At 41.6% G+C, this 20,209-nt stretch overlaps 1 protein-coding gene across 1 annotated transcript; it reads left to right on the top strand.

The window, feature by feature from the left end:
* The first annotated feature begins 1,068 nt into the window (after positions 1-1,068).
* Positions 1,069-1,942, top strand: LOC148021500 (neuronal acetylcholine receptor subunit alpha-5). The gene is made up of 2 exons (XM_087696623.1): positions 1,069-1,416; positions 1,583-1,942. The coding sequence occupies exons 1-2, from the start codon at positions 1,249-1,251 to the stop codon at positions 1,628-1,630; spliced, it is 216 nt and encodes a 71-aa protein (XP_087552749.1). The 5' UTR covers positions 1,069-1,248; the 3' UTR covers positions 1,631-1,942.
* Positions 1,943-20,209: the final 18,267 nt, after the last annotated feature.

Below are 20,209 nucleotides of genomic sequence, written 5' to 3'. Positions count from 1 at the left end.
TAGCTATCTAGTTTTGCTTTCAGTGATGGATCAATATCTATTTAGGGTAACCCATAACTATACAAAAGAATACATAACAAGGGTCTTAAGAGTTGGATGTATTGATGGGATGCCAATTGGCTTGCCTTTCTTTCCACTTAAGAGATAGTTATAAAGCTCAGTTTATCAAGACAATAATCGGCCAAATTCAGGATCACATTGAAGGAGAAGATATTGTATACTTGTAAGATCCACAAAATTTTTGAAGGTTTGAGAAGCAATATCTGCCTCACATTGAATCAACCTTTTGCTATGGAGAGTAATGCCCATGCATCTCCCTACCAAGGACACGTTGTCCAAAATCATGGATATGTCTCCTCTATGCCCCTTTTGTGGCAGACAAGAGGAGACTATGGTGCATCTCTTCTAGGAATCTAGAGAAACATGCTCGTTGTGGTCTAAATTAAGAAGGTGGTGGGAGGTTGTAGGTTTTGATGGGTAGGCTGAACATCAACACTACTTTTTTTGGTGATCAAGACAAGCTCAATGAGGAGTCATATAAGTTGTGGAGCGTCAACAGAGGAGTAGTTGTTAAAACCATTTGGTCATTGCAAGATTCCAAATTTCAATAAAAGAAATACTTATAAAGTCCCTATTGATTATTTTGCTTCTCTCCAAAAGGAGAGAGTCATGCTTTGCAAGAAACTAAAGTGTAATGTCCTTGTGTTCAAAGTGGCTTTCAAGGAGTGCTAGCTAAGTTTTTGTAAACTTTTGCTTGGTGAGAGACCTGGACAATTAGTTACGGTGATGTAAATGAGCATTGAGGCTAATTTCTTGGTCATGAATATATTATTTTAGATGTCTCGAGGGACGCGAGTGTAGGGTTTGAACTCATGCACTTGTATAACTCAACCTACACTAAATGTCTCAAATAAGTTTTAAACATCTCGAGGAACGCAAGGTACAATGTTTGAATTCACGCACCCATATAACTCAACCCACACTAAAGCACTACGAGATGGCCTTGATGGCTTGAGGCTAGCTTCTTTCTAAGCCCTCTAAACCCACACTATAGCACTAGGGGATGACCATGTTGGCTTGAGGCTATTTTCTTTCTAAGCCCTCTAAGCTTGACGATAATAAATTAGTTTGCATCGATGCACGAGAGGTATTAGCTAAAATCCAATCTGTGTGGCGCCTTGTGCTACACACAGCGCAAAGATCGCGTCGACACGGGATCGTGCCCTGTGAAGCTAGGAAGAGTCCGCCATGGCGGGCGGCATGGAAGTGAAGAAGAACAAATACATCGAGGACTGGGCCGCCCATCGAGAGAATCTGGAGAAGTATTTCCGCTTTGATCGACGCAACCTTGCCATCATCTTTGCGTTCGGCATCCTCGTCCCTTGGGCCCTGTATAAGGGCACTGTCGCTGAATTTGTGAGTTTTTGTATCCTTGCTCTAAGTGGAAGGAAGAACAAGAGTAAGACATCGGTGTCTTGGTTTGCCGTTAGTGTCGTGCCGCATTTCGAAGTTCGGTTCTTTCTGCTTTAGGGTTTTCTTGCGTCTTTTAGTCGTCAAATTGTAATGCTCGGTTTCCTTGCAGCACAAACATGACATCGATCATGGCAGACCGCCTTCAAAGTTCCTGTAAGGGATGCCACTTGAAGCTTGTTTGTTGTGACAATTCTTGAGGTTTCTAGAGACAGTCCCTTCATCAACTAACAAGGGTTTGAACAACATCCTTTCCAGAGGATGTAGAGGGCTTTTGATGACAAAATCAATAAGTAATGACTTGTTTGTTAAGGCATTGTAATGCTTCCTCGTTCGTCATCTCGAATCAATTATACTTTGTTCTCAGATTTTATAATCGTGAATGTGCGAGTCCACATTTTCATGAAAACATGCGTTCAATATTTACTTTTTGATTGTCCTTTATAGTGAAACAAGATGTTACTTCTTTGTATGGGCTAGACATTATGTAAGTCATGCCATATGTTTTGAGCTATAAGCACAATGTATATTTGCATTTTGTGTTATGTTGCCTCATTTAGGTATATGATTGACCTAAATTGTCGTCTTTCTATTGCAACATAAGCCATACAGGATTCAAGGCCCTTAATATTTGGACCAGAAAGGTGGCACGGCTATGATTGTATGCATAATATGTGAAGATGCATGTGTTGACTTGCTTATTATCTTTTTTTGTGTCCATCTAGATGCTCCTCTCGTTGTTTCTGTTCCTATTCCATGAAACCTCCTTAAATTAGGGGAGTTTTCGTTTATGTTGAAATCCTTGCTACTCTTCATATTGTTACAATCATAGGATGTGACTTAGGTACATAGCTTGTACGAGGAAATTTAATGCTTCCTTTGTTTTCATCGAATTCAATGAGAAGGCTACATAGTTGCATTAGAGCCATCCCTTGTGGATGTAGTTAGTAAATTTTTGAGTAGGTTTATGTACCTATAAAACGAAAGTGATGTGGAGAAATAGGAGTCCGTGTCTCATAGACTGGTATTCAGGTAAGTCAAGACGAGTCAATGATGCTGATCAAAGCTCAGGGATGATTGTGCTTTCTTGATTGACTCGATGGAAGCACCTATAAAGGAACCTGCACTATGAAGGGAGTGACATGCAGTCCTTTGGGTAGAGGGGTGTGGATGACAAAGATGAGAGTTGCTCTAGATGAATGCAACTGCAGCCTGATGATAGGGGCAGGTGTAGATGATGGATGCCAACTCTACAAGATAGAATGCTGAGGAGGATGATCTCCAGTAGCCAGTCAATGATGGCTGAATGTGTCACTTGCTGTGGATGATAAGAAAATGTAAGAATGCTGTAAGAGGAGCTCCAGCATGCACATGATGAGTGCTGATTGGCAATGCCTGATGCAGAAGATCAAAACGCAAGATGCTGAAGACCATGACTACTGGTGGCCTATGTGTAGGAAACACAGCCTGCCAGGTGCTGAAGATGATATCAGCAGCTGCGTGAACTGCCTGTCCAGAAAAATGCAAATATGGATGGCAGCAAACTGGTTGCAACATGCATGAATGATGTTGCCAACACTGCAGTAGGTGGCAGCAGAGGGAGTGACTGTTGGGCAGCCTGTCTGAGGGTATATCACAAGTATGGTAGCAGTGAAGAACAAGTCGCCAGCTGATGAAATGGGAGTGTGACTGATGAACAGTGGTAGAATGAGCTGAGGGAATGAGGAATAAGAGTGGGGGTAGGGGGAATGCCCACGATATGTATGTGTAAAGGAGATTTTTGGGCATTTGTCCTACCATGTAAAATAAAAGCCAAAAATACAAATAAAGCCTTTTTAGGGCTGTTAATGAAGAGCAAAGTCAGTCATCAATGCACCACGAGTCATTGTTAATGCGTGTCCCTCTCGGGGCCAAAAAGGTGCCCTAAGAAGAGATGGATAGGATCCTCAATTAAAGACAATAGTGTGACAAGGGTTTCGATGACAAGAGTAATTCAATAGGTGAGATGGTAGCTTAGGGCTGACCACTCCATCCAAGGGAAGATGAAGCATGCAAAGGCTTTTTGCCAAGGTGTGCAACGATTGCATTGTGAATTGTGACTCCCTTAGAAATCGGAGGAATATGTCCCCTTGTGAAGCCCCTTTGAAGAGGATTGGAAAATCCATAAACTCATAGGCATCACATGCCTTTGAAGTCTTTGATGAAGATGGAACGGCCTTTGTGAGTGGTGAATAAGGTATTTGAGATTGTGGTGGAACAAAGACTTGACAACTCCTAGAGATATTTTCCTGAATCTAAGTGGAAGAGTGAAATATCCACCTAGGATCCAACTTGTACATGAGACATGCCACAAGCCATACCCACTTCAAAGAACTAAAAAGGGAATGGGCGTCAGATTCACCTCCCAACCATAGAGCCATGTTCCAAGATTGCATACTACTAGCCCACCCCATCCCAGTGTGTGGACGTGTTGGTCTATGGGCCAAAAGAGTCCAAGATGGGGATCATGTAATGATGTACACAATAAGGCTTTGAATCCTATAAATAGGACTTGGCTGTCCTGACCCTAAAGTATTCCTAGTGCATTCACACTAGGTCACTTTATGATCATTGTGATCGATGCTTCTAGTGGCCATCCATCTGAATGTCAAAGGATGCAACACTTCTCCCCTTGTAAATGATTATTCTCCTTAGTAATATCTTGAGGGATGAAGTGGAAAAACAACTGTTCAATGAACGCATTGATTGCCAAGTTACCTTTGCCTTCGGGCGGTTCTTTCACTTGACTAAACACTTGGGATCAATAGTTTGATGGATTAGCTTAGTTCTATAGGTAAGAACCAATTTGACTAAATACTCGGGATCAATAGTTTGATGGATTAGCTTAGTTCTATAGGTAAGAACCAATTTGGGTTTGAATGGCATGTAACAAGTAGTAGCTTCTAGTTGCGGGACTTTTTCAATGGGGATGTTTAATTCACCTTGCTCTAGCTCTTTCAAACGACTCATGTGGAACATTGGGCGAACTTGAATATTTGGAGGTAAATCCAACTAGTCCAAACTACCTCGATAGCTTATAACACTTGTTGGTAGTAGTCATTGAATCGAAGTCCTTTGGGTCTTCAGGGTAAACCCACATGCCCTCCTAGAATCTCAAGGAGCATGATTCTAGTTAAGCATAAAACATTTTTAATACTTTCTTTTGCACTAGTCAACCGTTCTTGGGTATTGTGAAAAAGTTGGCCACCGACTGCATTTTTGCTCCTCAACCTTGATGGCAATCCATGGTTTTGGTTTATGGTTGTATATCAATATAAACAAGCTGTAACTGGTAGCTGAATGCATAGTATGTTAGCAGATATGTCAGCTCATGTGTGAGTCTGAGTTGTAGAGGCTTGGACACATTATTTAGGCTATTTAGGCATTTTTTATTATGTCATTTTATGGTCATATTGGGCATTTATTGTTGGCCGACCAGCATTAAATGCTGGCCGACTTGACATACTTTATGGCATTATTCATGCCTATTTATTTTGGGCTCCTCCTCCTCAGTTGGTCAGTTCACCACTTGGAGGTCCTGTGGAGAGAGGAGCCGGTACCGATGCCCACGTAGCTAGTGACTCACTGTTGTATGCGATAGTCTCGTGTCTGATATATGGATTCCATTTCGCGAGCATCGGGAGCACCAATTATCGATACTACTATCAATTGCCATTTTTTGAATGAAGTATAATTGGATGGTGGTTCAGCTGTCAATTTGATGATAGAACAAATGGTGCAAGAATTAGGGTTGAACAATCTAGAACCTACTCATATAGTCTTACGTGTGGCTGATCAAAGAAAAGTGACTCCTTTGGGATTGCTTCACAATGTAAAATCTGTAATTGTTGGACTAGAATTTCATGTGAATGACGTGATAGTTTGCTCATTGACAAATATCTCTTCATATTCTCTGTTGTTGAGTCAACCTTGGTTATACTAAGCAAGACACACTCAGGCAACTTGATACCAAAATGCAGCAGATTTTTGTGTATTTGCTGGCCTATTTGAAGAGAGATGGATTACTGGTTCAATGCATTTGATGTCTATCAATTCTTCTAAAGATTAGAATATTCACTAGTCATACTATCGTGAAGAGCGCCATGAAGATAGAAGACCAGAGCCACGTAACTTTGATAGGTCCAAAAGATTGAAGCAGCCTTTGTTGCTTCTACATACTTCTTGTAGAACCCATAGTGCAAGTCCTTACATGGCCGTTATGACACTATTTGTATAGGTGCGCGTTCTTTCTTCTTTGCCAAAGAAGATTGTCTTGATGACTCAAATTACTCCCTTGTTTAGTGGAGGATCCTTGCATTGGTTCTATGATGGGTCAAACAGCCCTGTGGTATTGGCCCAAATCTAGAGCCAGATCTTTTCTATTCTTGAGTCTGCAAGATTCTATCTTTGTGTATATGTGCGCACTTCGGACCGCAGCAAAGGTGTGGATAAGGCTAGCCCCTCTACTAGGTCGAGATTTGCCCACTGTATTGCCATAGAGAAGAGACTCTAAATGCTTTCCATTGATGATTCTCCTTTAATGAAAGGACAACATCAACAAGATGGAGGAATTATAGGATGAGCTTGTATCCTTTGGCAGACATATTTTATCTGAGGACATGGTGATGATTCTCATCAATCTTCTTCCCTTGTTAAAACATGATATATTCTATACCAACTCGCTTACCTCGAGAGTTTAGGACACGATTATGTGGGAGAAGTTAGCTCCACTTGTTTTGGATTACAAAGAGCAACTTAAAGAGATTTTAGTCAGTGGATTTGGTTCTATGAAAGCTTTTGCTATAGGTTTGGGAGAAGGCAACAAGGACAACAAGAATGCCAAGGCCAAGAAGAAGAAGAAGAAGAATATGCAAATTAGGTACTCAAAGACTTCTTTGGATCATGACCTTGATTTAGAGAAACCTAAATGACCACATTGTGAGAAGGGTATCCATTTTGAAAAGAAGTATTAGAAGAAATATCCTCACCTTCATTCGGGAGCGAAGGATAGAGGTAAATCATTTGAGTCTTTCTCTACCTCTATCCCAATTGTTACTTATGAGTTAGTGTTCCTTCACATCCATGAGATGGAGGACCCTTCTATTTCAATTGTCTTGTCTTCAGAGCGGGCTTGGCTTATTGACATCGGTGCTTTGAGTAATATGACTCCTCGAAGAGATTTGGTATAGGACCTCCATTCATCCAAGGGTATAGTCATTGTTGGTGACATTTCTTTGGTGCGTATTGGTGGTGTAGGCACTTTGCCAATGTTGCTTGACCGTCCATTGAGCTCCATTTTAAATGTCGTATATGGTCCAGGTTTGGGTTTCCCATAAGTCTTAGTTCATGGCCTTACTAGACTTGGTACTTGGATCATCTTCACCAAGCAAGCTGTCTTTGTTAAGGATTTACTACATGAGCCATTTTAGCAACAAGCTGGTAGGAGAGGGGGCTATATAGGCTTCATGCTCCTTCTATATGCAAGGCCCTCCAAGGCAATCTTCCATTGTGGCACCCATTCCCATTTGTGCACCTGGGTCACATGTTCCATCTCGTCCCCCACCATCTCCTTTGGTAGTTCCCTGGTACCTCTTATTTCTTTTTGAGGGGAATGATATTGGTGATGCGGTTGTGGATTCTTTGGCCCCTTGTGTTTCAGAGGGGGATTTCTAGGATCATGATGAGTTTTTTCATCAACAAACTACTTGAATGGACTTTTCAACATTGACACTTTCTTTGCCATCCTTGGATTTGTAAAGAAATGCTCTACCATATGGTATGCAAAAACAATCGGTGTTTGCTGTTGTCTCATTGAGAGGTAACTCATGAACGTGGATAAAATTTGAAACCGTTGACATCTTTGCGTTGTGATGAGCCTCATGTCCAACAGATTAGTCAGACATGCCCCTTGGAGTTGAGAAGGATATTGACTATAATGGCTGACCAATGGCAGTGTGAGTTTGGCCTGGCTAGTGTCCTTGATTTTGGTTACCATCACCTACCTTGCCTTCGTTGCTGGGGGTTACTCGACTAAGGGGCAGGGGTCTGAGTCTTTTAGGTTACGTGTCTCTAGCCTTTGATCGACACTCATCATCAAAATGACCTACCTTTTGATAATATTGGCAAGATGTTGGAATAAAGGCCCATTTGACCTCCGTGTATAGTATACGCACATTATTTAGCTGTACATGTGAATGCACCCTTACGTGCCCTAAGTATAAATACATTTTATTCTGTGTACCAAACAATTGTTGGTACACTAAAAAATCTAATTGTACTTCACTCTCCCTCTCTCTCTCACCAGTCGTCACACTCACGCTCACTCCTTAAACTTCTGTTGCATCCAGCTGAGCTTCAACAATTGGTATCAGAGCCCAAGGTTTTGCACACTTCCCGAGACCAAGGCGTAGCTGATAGGTCGTGGAGGCAAGTCAAGGTAGAAGGCCAGTTGGCTCTAGCTGACTAGGTGCAAGAGAAACCAAGCGACAGCTGCAAGGAATAGGTTCAGCAAGCGACCATGCGATAGGCGACTTGTGGTGTGGTGACCTGGGCGGCCATGGTCTAGGTGCTGAGCATGTCAGGTAATGGTAGTCACAGGAGTCGGGCGACAGGGACTGATGCAACAATTGTGACAAACGACGTTGACCCCTATGTGACTGGGCAAGATGTCGATACTCCAACAACTAGCGGCAGGTAACCAGGCCAGGTGCAGCGACGTGACGGCAGTGGTCGTGTGACAAGTGATAGGTAGACGACACCAGCGGGCCAAGCGATGTGATAGGGCAAGGTCAACAGACCACCCTACCCCCGGTCAGTTCAAGCGACCAGGTGGCAGGCGACGTGGCGTGGTGACGGACAGGAGGGATAGGAGTCTGGGGGCCCACAGTCTAAGCGTTGAGTGTGTCGGGTAGTGGCAATCGCAGCAGTTGGGCGACAAGGACTGACGCAGCAATTGTGACCACCGAGGCTGATTGCTGCGTGACTGGGTAGGACGTCGATACTCCAACAACTGGCGGCAGGTGACTAGGTCAGGTGCAGTGATGTGACGGCAGTGGTCACATGACAGGCGACAGGCAGGTGATGCCGGCGGGCAAGCGATGTGGTGGGGCAGGGTCAATGGACCCCCCCGGGCTAGTTCTTTTTTTAAAATAATTTTTTTTCTTTAATCTTTTCAATTACCACTTGTCTTGGCGGGGCTTTACGCGTTGGAGGCACAGATCTCAGATTTGTGCAAATTCGAGCCCAAAAATTTGAGGCTTTTTCCAAATTTGACCTCGTTTATGCATGGCAGTTATATTCAAGTGAGAAATTGCAGACATTGCATGTGGCGACCTCAATTAAATTGGAGATTTTACCAAATTTGTCAGAATTTGAGTAAAATTTCTTGACATTGGATCTCAAAAAAATTGGAGCTTTTCATGTATTGGTAAAATTTTGCTCAATTGGGTCAGATTGGTTGACATTTATGCAATTTTGGACCTGAAATTTTGGGGGTTTGTGCAAAATTTGGTAAATTTCTGCATTTTTGCCTGTGTGGTGGCTAGTTCATGTACAAACAAAAGAGTTTTATTACTGTTTGAGGAAGAATAGTAGTGTGTTTGCTTGTTCAGCTTGTGCTTTTGCAATTCAGGGGCATTTACTTGTGTTTGTGATAAACTGGCTGCAACTTCTTCCAATTTAGACATCAAGAGTTTGATGGAAATCAAACGGTTTGATGGTCATGGCTTTGACCTTTGGAAAGATTGTATGCATGGCATATTGTTCCTTAAGGATTGTGAGGATGCTTTGCAGGAAAATAAACCTGCACTAATGTCTGATGCAGATTGGGCGAGAGTAAACAAAAAGACTGTGGCTTACATTAAGATGGGTGTCACTAATGACATCTTGACAGACATCAAGGGTTTAGATACAGGTTATGCAATATGGGAGAAGCTGAAAACTACCTATGAGATCACCACACCTGCTAATCAGGTGCATTTAATGCGCAAGTTGACTGGATGAGTCAAAGCCTGCAGCTGAGCATTTGAGTGCATTTACATGCATTTTAAATCAGCTTTAGGATGTAAATTTGGACTTTGATGATAAGTTGAGGGTGATCTTTTTGATCATGACACTGCTTGACTCTTGGGAGACCTTGGTGGTTTCTCTCAGTAATAATCCCAATCTCTCATATGATGGGGTGAGGGGTCCAATCTTGAATGAAGAAATTAGATGTATGTCTAGTGGAGAAGGCAGCAACTTAGCTTATAATGTAAGAGGCAAGGCTGAAAAGAAAAATGCAAATGCAGGACAGAGAAACAAGAGCAGGAGCAAAGGAAAGGAAAAGAGTGACATTACTTGCTATCATTGTGGTTGGAAGGGCCACAAGAAACCTGATTGCATGTATTACAAGAAGAAACAAGAGAGAAAAAAGAATGCAGGAGATAAAAAAGAGGAGGATAAGACAAATGCATCTGAGGCAGTCAAAGGCAAGGAAAAGGCCAATGTGGCCTCTAGTGTGATCATAGAGGAGCTTTCCGATACAGAGGCTGATGTATTATGTGCAGTTGATTATGATGCCCTTGCATGTCACATGTAGGATATGCATATTACCAAGGCTGATGTGATTGATGCCCTTTTGTCAGTTGTGATGATGGTGTCACTTAGACTTGGATTGTAGACTCTAGTGCCTCTTTCCATGTAACTCCTTGCTTGGAGTGTTTTGCTATGCTCAATGTAGGTAGTTATGGAAACGTGTATCTTGGAAATAACGATGCTTGCAACATTGATGGGGTTGGCATTGTACACTTGTCTTTAGACAACATAGTTGTTAGGTACGAAAGGTATGATATGGTACGGTACGATAAAATACAGTACTAAATGGTACCTTAAGATTTTATAAGGTATGGTACGATATTAGTACGACAAAAAAAATAACTTGATTATTTTGGACAAAAGATAATAGAATAGAGATTTCAAGTCTAAATAACAATGCTATTAGAGTATATAAGATGAGTACTTGAGGGTAACATGCCAAAACCTAATGCGGAATGCGCAACATGCGCTACCGCTACCTACAACTTATAACTACATAGATGGGAGTGGATACATCGTACATGCATGATCATACAAATAAGAGAACTATGGGCTTGAGAGAGAGAAGGTTGAGGGAAATTGTTTGAATCTCAAATAACCTAATCTCATGGGAGAATCATATTAATATAAGAAGCATTTAGCTCGTCCCAAAGTGCAGTCCGAATGGGAAAGATGCATCCATTAAGTTGGTACCTTATGGTACTAATACGTAAGGTACGGTACGTAAAGTATGGTATAGTATCAAATCTTTCGTACGTGGTAGTAGTGCAATGTGAGAGAGAGAGAGAGAGAGAGAGAGAGAGGCTTAGGGGAGAAATAAGAAAGAAAAAAGAAAAAAAAAAGAAATGAGAAAAAAAAAGGTTGTAGACTTAAAGTAGAGTGGCCAAAAAGTGCCCATTTTTTCGCACTAAATGGTACGGATACGTATCGTACCGTACCGTACGGATCAGTCTGTACTACGTATGGAGACAACCCTGTTAGACAATGGGCAAGAGCTTGTGTTGAAAGATGTCTGGCATTAACAAGAGTTTACTATTTGTTGGTCAGCTTGATTTGCATGGCTACACTACACTGTTTGATGGTGGTTTGTGGAAAGTGAAAAAGGGTTTCATCCTGATTGCAAAAGGAACCAAAAAGGGCACTTTGTATTGTTTGCACTATAATGCCTTGAATGGCAAGTTTCTTGCAGTTGCTGAAATTTGCAGTCACTTGGAGTTATGGCATAAGCGATTAGGTCATATGAGCGAGAAAGGACTTGATGCCCTTACCTCTCTGAAGAGAGTTGATGGAAAAGGCTCTAAACTTGACTTTTGTAATGAGTGTTAGTTTGGAAAGCAAATAAAAAACTCTTTTTACTCTGGTGTCTCTTGTAAGTCCAATGTCTTGGACTTAGTGCATTTTGATGTATGTATTATGCCCTGAAATCGTTTGGGTGGTGTTGCATATTTTATTTCCTTTATAGATGATTGTTCCAAAAAGATTTGGGTATACCTGTTGAAAAAGAAAAGTGAAGTGTTTGCTGTTTTTAAAACTTTTCATGCATTTGTGATTGCTCAGACAGGTAGAAAGTTGAAATGCTCGAGAACTGATAATGGGGGTGAGTTCACATCAACTGAATTTAAGTCCTTTTGTGACTTGCATGGAATTGAAAGGAAGCTTACAGCCCCTTACTACCCTTCTTCAAATGGGATGGTTGAAAGATATAATAGGACTTTATGTGAAAGAGTACGGTGCATGTTGTCCACTGCTAATCTCCCTTATGAATTTTTGGAAGAGGCACTTAAAAACCACGGTTCACGTTTGCAACCGCTTTCCAAACAGGTCCTTAAATAATGGCATCCCTGAGGAGGTTTGGTCTGGCAAATTGTCTTCATATGACCATTTACGCATATTTGGCTGTGATGCTTTTATGCATGTTAGAGATGAGCTGAGGAATAAACTTGTGACATGTCTGTCTATTTGCTGTCCAAGCACGTGTTAGCAGTCCATCGAGAAATGAATCTAAGCGTCGCCGCTCGGCACTCCTTTGGAATGCCACGCGGTTTGTTACCTAGGGTTTTCCAAGTCCAGCTCGCAACGGAACGTTTGCGGCCGAACCCACTAGGGTCGACCTAAAACTTGAGTCCCTAGTGGTCAAGGTCTTCTGACAACATTCTAGCGTCGGGACCTGGGCATTCTACTTTACACAGAGCTACCCAATCTGAAGCAGATCCATACCGCACTTGGTTTAAGGAGAATGAGAAACAAGAGGGATGCGTTGTTCAGTCCCTCTGCCCATAGGGCATAGTCCCATTCTGGTCCCCTAAAACGGTATAAATCGGGTACTACCCATGTTGCCTAAATGTTAAACGACGGTAAAATCTTGTGAGAAGTCTCCTAGTTCTCTGGGATTACCCTTCCATAGGACAAACCCGTCGGGGGTTTTGCCCGCCCGCTTCCCTCAATAGGTGTACTTTAGTTATCTAATTAGCCCTATCACATTCATGTACGACATTTAAAAGCAGCTTTCTTAATTAAGCCTTTTAGGAAACAAGGTTCGTTCACATAATCTTATGGCAGTGACACGAAAACAATTTCAGACAGGTTCCTTGGAAGTAAACTTAATATTAGCATTTTAGTTGAGATACAAGTCTTGTTCAAAAGGGACAATATCCGCAATCCGTGAGGATGCACCTTATTTCCTTCAAGATTCCGCCCTTGCACTAGTAAAAGGGGCCCTCGAGAATCTATCTCGAGTCACGCAGATCGTTTGAGTAGGACTCAATCTCCTTCCACTTGTCTGTAATGTTGTGCCGAAATACTTGTTGGCACAACTCATGCATCCTAGAGATGACAGCTTTTTCATCATCATTCATGTATAAATGGTCAGAGGCCTTATCTATGAGATACGAGTAACCTGCAAGATTTTGCAAACGGATACTTTCATGATATTAATACAAATGTGTCAAACACAACTTGAATTGATAAGTGCTACTGCAAAAAAGGATGCAAAAATACATACCTGGAGGAGTGGGTTTCGTGTATTTCTTGTCGGCCCTAGGAGTGATCGGTGGGGTGCGTGAAGGAGTGGGAGCAGTAGATGTCTGCCCGCCACCACCAGTGAAAGACGGTGTCGACTCCCTAGTGGCAGTATGAGTGGAAGAGACTGCATCTGTATCCCCACAACAGGAGCTGCCTTCTCCTCGACTACGTGACTCTGAAGCAAAGCGAGACCTGCGACTGCGTCTACCAGAGACCAAAGCATCGGACCGTCTAGAGTTTGCCGATCGTGTTGAGGTGGAACGGGAAAGCTGTGCATCGGCTCTATCTCTGATCCGTGCTAGCTGCTCCGGTGAGAAACGTGCTAGCATCGCGTCAATGTCGTCATCTGTAAAATCGTGACTCATCCTGCCGTCCGTGCCTAAATCCTAAACCTGCACATACAAGGAAAAATAATGCAATAAGAAAAGTACATTGAAAAGGTACTAGACAGATTTAACATGGCTGAAGCTAAGCCTTTTGGCATACCCTTACCTCCTTATCTTAAGCTTAGTAAAGCCAATAGTCCAAAAGATGACGTGGAAGCAAATGCTATGAAGGGAGTCTCTTATGCATGAACTTGTGGCTCTATATGTATGCTATGGTTGCTACTCGTCCAGACATTGCTCATGTGGTGGGAGTTGTTAATAGGTTTATGTCAAATCTTGGCAAAACACATTGAGAGGTTATCAAGTGTATTTTTTGATACCTCAAGGGTACACAAAGAAAGTGTATTTGCTATGGGCAGGGTGCACTTAGTTTGCAGGGTTATTGTGATTCAGACATGGCACGTGACTTGGATACTCGTAGATCTATTTGCAGGTATGTCTTTACAGTTGTTGGTGGGGTTGTTTCTTGGTGTTCCAGATTGCAGAACATCGTCGCATTGAGTACTAAAAAAGTTGAATACATATTAGCTACTGAAGCTTCTAAGGAAGCTATATGGTTGAGCAGACTTGCAGAGGATCTCGGGATGTCTCTGGGTACTGCAGTTTTGGGATGTGATAGCCAAAGTGCTGTGTATCTGGTTAAGAATGCCATGTATCATTCACGCACAAACCATATAGATGTGCGATATCACTTTATCAGACAGATTTTGGAAGGTGGTCTAATCACATTGACCAAGATCAAAACACAGGACAACCTTGCAGATGTTCTCACTAAAAGTCTAAGCAAAGCTCAGAATGAGCATTGCATATGACTAGTGGGAGTTGGTTAGAGGTTCACTTCGGACCTTTAAGTAGGAGGTTGTTGGGATAAAGGCCCGTTTGACCCATGGTAAAGTATACGCATATTATTTAGCTATACATGTGAATGCACCCTTAAGTGCCCTAAGTATAAATACATTTTATTCTTTGTGTACCAAACATTTGTGGGTATACTCAAAAATCTAATCATACTTCACTCTCCCTCTCTTACTCTCACCAGCCGTCATACTCTCACACTCACTCCTCGAACTTCTGTTGCATCCAGCTGAGCTTCAACATAATACCCATTTTTTCTTGGGTATATTGTGCCACCCGGTTTTAGGAAAGATTGGGAGTTTTCTTGGGTCTCACTAGCTTGGTTTTAGCTTTAAGTTGAGTTTTGATTTTGATTTTGTCTTTGGTTTTGATTTCGATTTTTCTTGCCTTGTTCTTGGTGCCCCTGAAGGAAAACAATAAGAGTCCCCTTTGTGGAGAAAACACTATGAAACTAATTGAACAAGCGGGTGTAATGCTGCAGCTAACACTCAAATTCATAGAACACTAACATGGTAGGCCGTGAGATCACCTACTGCTCAAAATGGAAGTATTTTCTAGGCAGCTTGTTTAGAAACAATGTGATCCGACCATGATGGGACTTGGGAGCCTTTGTAGTGGAGAATTTGGTGAGAAGTTGCTGATACTTAGTCAACTTGACCTCAATATCATCCCAATCAGTGATTTTAAAGTTTTGAAGCTCATGGTCAAGATTGATACAATTGGGTCCTATCTCAAGCCGCACAGTGGTCAATCATGTGTTCCCACCCCTATGAAGTGTTGTAGCTATGAGTGGAATTTGGGTAAAAGACATTGCATTAGCTCAACGATAGCGGAGACATTTTTGGCCTTACATGAGCGGATGACCTTTGGTGAAACAAGTCGTGAGTTTGGTTGGGGTCCTGAACAAGATCCCACAAGTTCTGTGAGTCGAAAACATGTCTCATCAGATTCAACCAAGTGGTGTAATTAGACTTGTTAAAACGAGCCTTGTGAGTGAATGTATCCTTGGCGGATAAGGATGAGGAACTGTGAGGTGTCTGATTGTAAGGATAGTGAGGGGGATAGAGTGGAGAGGCAGAAAAATTTAGAGAGGGACCCACATGTACATGTGGTGTAGACACAGGGACACTCAAACTTTGCACAATTGTTGGCTGATGCACAATAGCACAATTTGAAGGCCCACTAGGAATGGCCATGGAGGCAAACTATGGAAGCATCTAGCCGACACTTGGGTAAGTAGGGGTAGGGGCCCCATGTTGGGTGTAATTCAAAGATGTGTAGGATGAAGGCTGAGCCTTCCCCAAAGATACATGAGCATAACTTGGAATTGAAGGTATAGAGGTCCTAAAGATTGTGCTTATGTTTGCATAACTCCCCTGTGTGGTGTATGCAATGCCATGTGGTGTTTGATATGCAAAGGTGAACAGGAAAGGTGATATGATAGAAGAAGTTGGTTCTAAAATGAAGATGCATTAAATTGATTTTGATTTAATTATGGAATTTGAAATGAAAAGGATGATACAGAATGTATGGAAGAAGAAGCACATACTCATTTTGGCTTTAAGAAGCAAAATTGAAGGAAGAAAGGGGAAAAGAAGAGCTACCATTATTTTTTCTATAATCACTCCTTGTATTAATATACATGAGTCAATCTTCAATGGGTGATTTACGTGATCAACGTATGGCACTCTAGCTTCATCTTGATCTTTGCCAAAATGTTGCAAAGGCAGTGAAGCAAAAGAAAGAGAAGAAGGGACAAATGTGGAAACTTGTGTACCTTGCACCGAAGTGGGAGCCCATGTATCGAGGACCAAGGCAAAGAGTATGTGTCATGAGGACATGTATTTTTGAAACCTCACTTAACATGTGGATTAATTTTTAATCACATGATTAAGTAAATATTGCACATGGGAGGTGCAATTGGGGTTAAAGTAAATTTACAAACCTGGGACTTGAAGAAATCATGGGATATCAAAGGCAAAGGTTGCTATAAGTTATGCTGCATAGGTACTTGGTAGTATCTGGTGCTAGTTGTTAGCTTAGGTCATTTATTTGGCCATAAGTGTCAGTTGGTGACACTAGAGAAGTGATGTTTAATGGTATCTAATGCCAATCTGATGGTCAAAGATGGCACAGAGACACTCAGGAATGGAAGTTGCCTAACCAATTTAATTATTGGCCAGTCAGATTATTTTTCAGGGCATCGAAATAATTATTAGATTAATTTTCAGTATTTAAAGGCTGAAAATTAATATTTAATTATGAAAAATATTGGAAAAACCATTTGGGAAGGCTGCCACTTGTAAAAAATGCCCATGCAAGACTGAAAAACGTCTGTAGAGGTTGGATAAAGGCTACTGGTCAAATACCATCTCTAGTAATCATAGGTTACAAATTCCAAAATGTAGCACCAAACCAGCTTTTAGTTTAACCAAGAATCCTTAGAGAAATCCCTCTAAACTCCCCATCCAGCTTTGTCTCCTTGGCTTTGTCCATTTATCCTGTGGCAATCTAGGACTTTCCACACAACAAAACTGTTAGGGAAGCTCACAAAAGTGAGAATTCTTTGGAAGCATCATAGCGGGTGGCAGTGTAATGCACCTGTGTGTGTAGGGGACCAGTGATGCTATGCTGAGCAGCAGAGCGTGCATGCAGGGCAGCATATTTCTGTGTAGGATTGGGCAATTGCCAAAAGAAAATTGTAACATTTTTTTGTATTGGGCTATTTGATCATGCCAATTATTTAAGATGTTGACCTGGCAAAATTTCATGTTTTGAGTTAGATGCTTTGATAAATATGAATTTAGATGGGTAGCACAATTGACGAGGCTACCAAAAGGGCAACTACTGGTGGTTGGAAAGAGATTGTGGTTGGAGTGATAAAGTTATTTTTCTAGCTTGTCATGAGCAAGAACACGAGTGCAGGAAGGCATGTGTGAATGAGTGATTTGAGGAGCTCCGGCTGGAGCCATTATATCATAACAATCCACATCCTTTGGCTTAAAAGCATCACACAATATTAGAAGTGTGTGCAAGTATAGCACTTGCGATCCTTGCAAGGACCTCGACTTTTACAAAGCTGTCTTAATTTCAACAATGACTTCCAATCCCTCAAGGTCATGTTACAATTATTCAAAACATCCATTGTCATGATTTACATCCTCATATCTTAGTGGTTTTTATGAGAGATAACATACTTTGATGGTCCCTAGTGACAGCCTCAACATCTAGTTCCAAAAGAGGACTTCTTGGAACTACAATAACTCTTTTAGATGGTACTATCTACAATACTTGTCAATAGATTATAAAGTCTTGACAAGTATAGCCTGATAGGTACATGCTCTGTGGTATGGTTGCACAAGTGTGCTGGATAGTGCAAGGCTTAGGTTGTTGGAGCCATACCTTGTACATTCCCTCTTATTGTTCATGTGACTTGTGCATTTAGGACATAGTGCCTTACAAATACACAGCCAAATGTTAAAATAAACAGCACATTGAAACACCCCAGCTGCTCAAAAATCCCACGAGCTGCATTAATGAGCCTTGGGCTACCCAAAGTTTCTAATGGCCTTACCTAGTCATTAAATCTTAAATTGTTGTTCCAAACTTTTAAATTTAATGCCTTGTTGTCCAAACTCTAGCCAAACTTTCAATTGACGAAAGTTTCACATCTAACCTTAGGAAATTGACCTTCCAAGGTTCTATACTTAGTTTTGCACTGTTACGTGTGCAATATCCATCATGCTGCTCATGGCCTAAGTTACTTGGGCGTAAATTCACATATTGGTGAGACCTATTTGATGTTCAATTCCCCATTCCCTTGTTTCATGTTGCTATGCTTGAGAAACCTGTTGTGGAGGTGCAAACTTCCAAGTAGATGGATTTGTATTTTTCCTTCATGGCTCACTGTCATGGATTTGTGAGGAGGGGGTGTTGGAACCGTAAGTTTTTAGGGCATCTTTACTTGCAAGCCTACCTAGAATATGGTTGGAAGTCAAGTTGTCCTGGCCAATTTGATGGCAAGGCCTTGTGTTTGAGACATTGAGCTAATGTCCAATGCTTTTAGTGCATCTTTACTTGTGAGCTGACCTAGAATATGGTTGGAAGTCAGGTTGTCCTAGCTAATTTGAGGGCAAGGCGTTGTGTTTGAGACATTGAGCTATGAGCTAATGTCCAATGCTTTTAAAGTTTCTCTAAGAGCTGCATTCTAATGTTGTTTGTATATAGAGGCACCCCCTTGTATACCATTTTATCTTTTAGTGCATGTTCCATTGTGGCTCACACTTTTGTATGACTCCATGTGCCTCTGTTCCCTCTTTTGCTCCTGTGTGATACCATAGATGTTTCAGCAGTGCCCGTATCTTGAATATGGATCCAAGGGACCATGAGGTATTAGGTGTTTGCCAAAACCCAAAGACCAAGTTGGAGGAGGATAAGGACCAGAACGAGAATGATACTGACTAAAACTATGGCAAGGACATTAACTTAGTTGGAGGTTGTGCATTAGATGATTTATTATTCTTATCACACTCGATGAATTGATGACATAAGTTGCAGGAAAATTACCTGCACGCTTGAGACTGTAGTAAACATGATGAATTGATGACATAATATGCAGGAAAATTACCTGCACACTTGAGACTGTAGAAAACATGGGATCGCTTTTGTGGATGGTGGTGGGAATGGAACGGGGACAGGAGTTGCCATCCCCTGTCACCATGAGCGGAGGCTCTAACATGTGAATGGGACTGGGATGGTACGAGGTCAGGATGGGAAGCTAGAAAATGTCTGTCACATCACCTTGCCTGAGATTGAATATAGCACTTGTCGTAGGAAATCTAGCATTTGTCTGATGGAAGGTCATTGCTTGGTTCTCAAAATATAAGGTATTTAGTGATTGCTGGTCAAAATTCTCAAAGCAATGTAAAACAACGAAAATGATTTTTTTTTTGTAAATAAAAGCTTCTGCCACTATCCATAGTAGCAATTAGTCATCTCCCCACTTGTAAGCCCATAACTAGTGAATGTGCAACAGAGGATTTCTTGATTAATGTTGTTTTTCTGGATATTGGTCTTGGGCCATTTCAGTACCCAACTAGTTGGCTACTTTGGAGCTGTAACTTGGTTGTATGGTGCCCCCAACCTATTGGTGCTTTGCCTATCTCTAAGTGACTTGTCATATGACTTGTCAGCTCAAACTTTTTAGCATCATTTTGCATTCGCTTCTCTTGTTTCTTAGCATTGTTGTGTTCATGCATTCCAGTCGTTCTCAGTATAGTTATGCCTTCACTGCTTTTCTGGTTTCCAAATTTGACCCAAAAGTTGAGCTAAAACTGCTATGCTGTCTTCAAGTTTGCTGCAATGCTTGTTGTTTTCCAGTCTTGTTTCCTTTACATTTGGTCCCAGACAGCTTGCCCCTTCTAGATTATGACCTTGCTCTTGAAGCTGTGTTTCTGTTGCAATTAGCCAGCACATGTGTTTTACTGTGAAGCAGCCCTGCTTGCCAGTTTCATTAGCAGATGACACATTGGGAGCTGTGTTGGAGGAAGTTTTCTGCTATATGTGGCATCAAGGAAATTTCCTTAGGTGCAACCTTTCTTCATAGTGGCCTCTTCAGCCCTAAGAAAGGACAGCACCTATGCTGTTGGCTTTTCATGTTAATGCCTCACACTATCATTGAATATGTCATTACCTCACACTATCATTTTAATGTATTTTTCCCTCTACATTGAGACTTTCGTGTTTGTATCCTTTGACAAGAGCCATGTTTACATTATGTTGGATAGTAGCTTGCGTCTAGTGATATATGGACATCTTCCAAGAGTCTTCTTGTAATGGCTTCCTCATTTCATGCAGTCTTCACA

Source organism: Lygodium microphyllum, chromosome 17, assembly GCF_053477565.2.
Source record: "Lygodium microphyllum isolate KBCC chromosome 17, Lygodium_microphyllum_v1.1.10, whole genome shotgun sequence".
Taxonomy (NCBI): Eukaryota; Viridiplantae; Streptophyta; class Polypodiopsida; order Schizaeales; family Lygodiaceae; genus Lygodium; species Lygodium microphyllum.
This window is presented reverse-complemented; position numbering and strand designations above follow the sequence as displayed.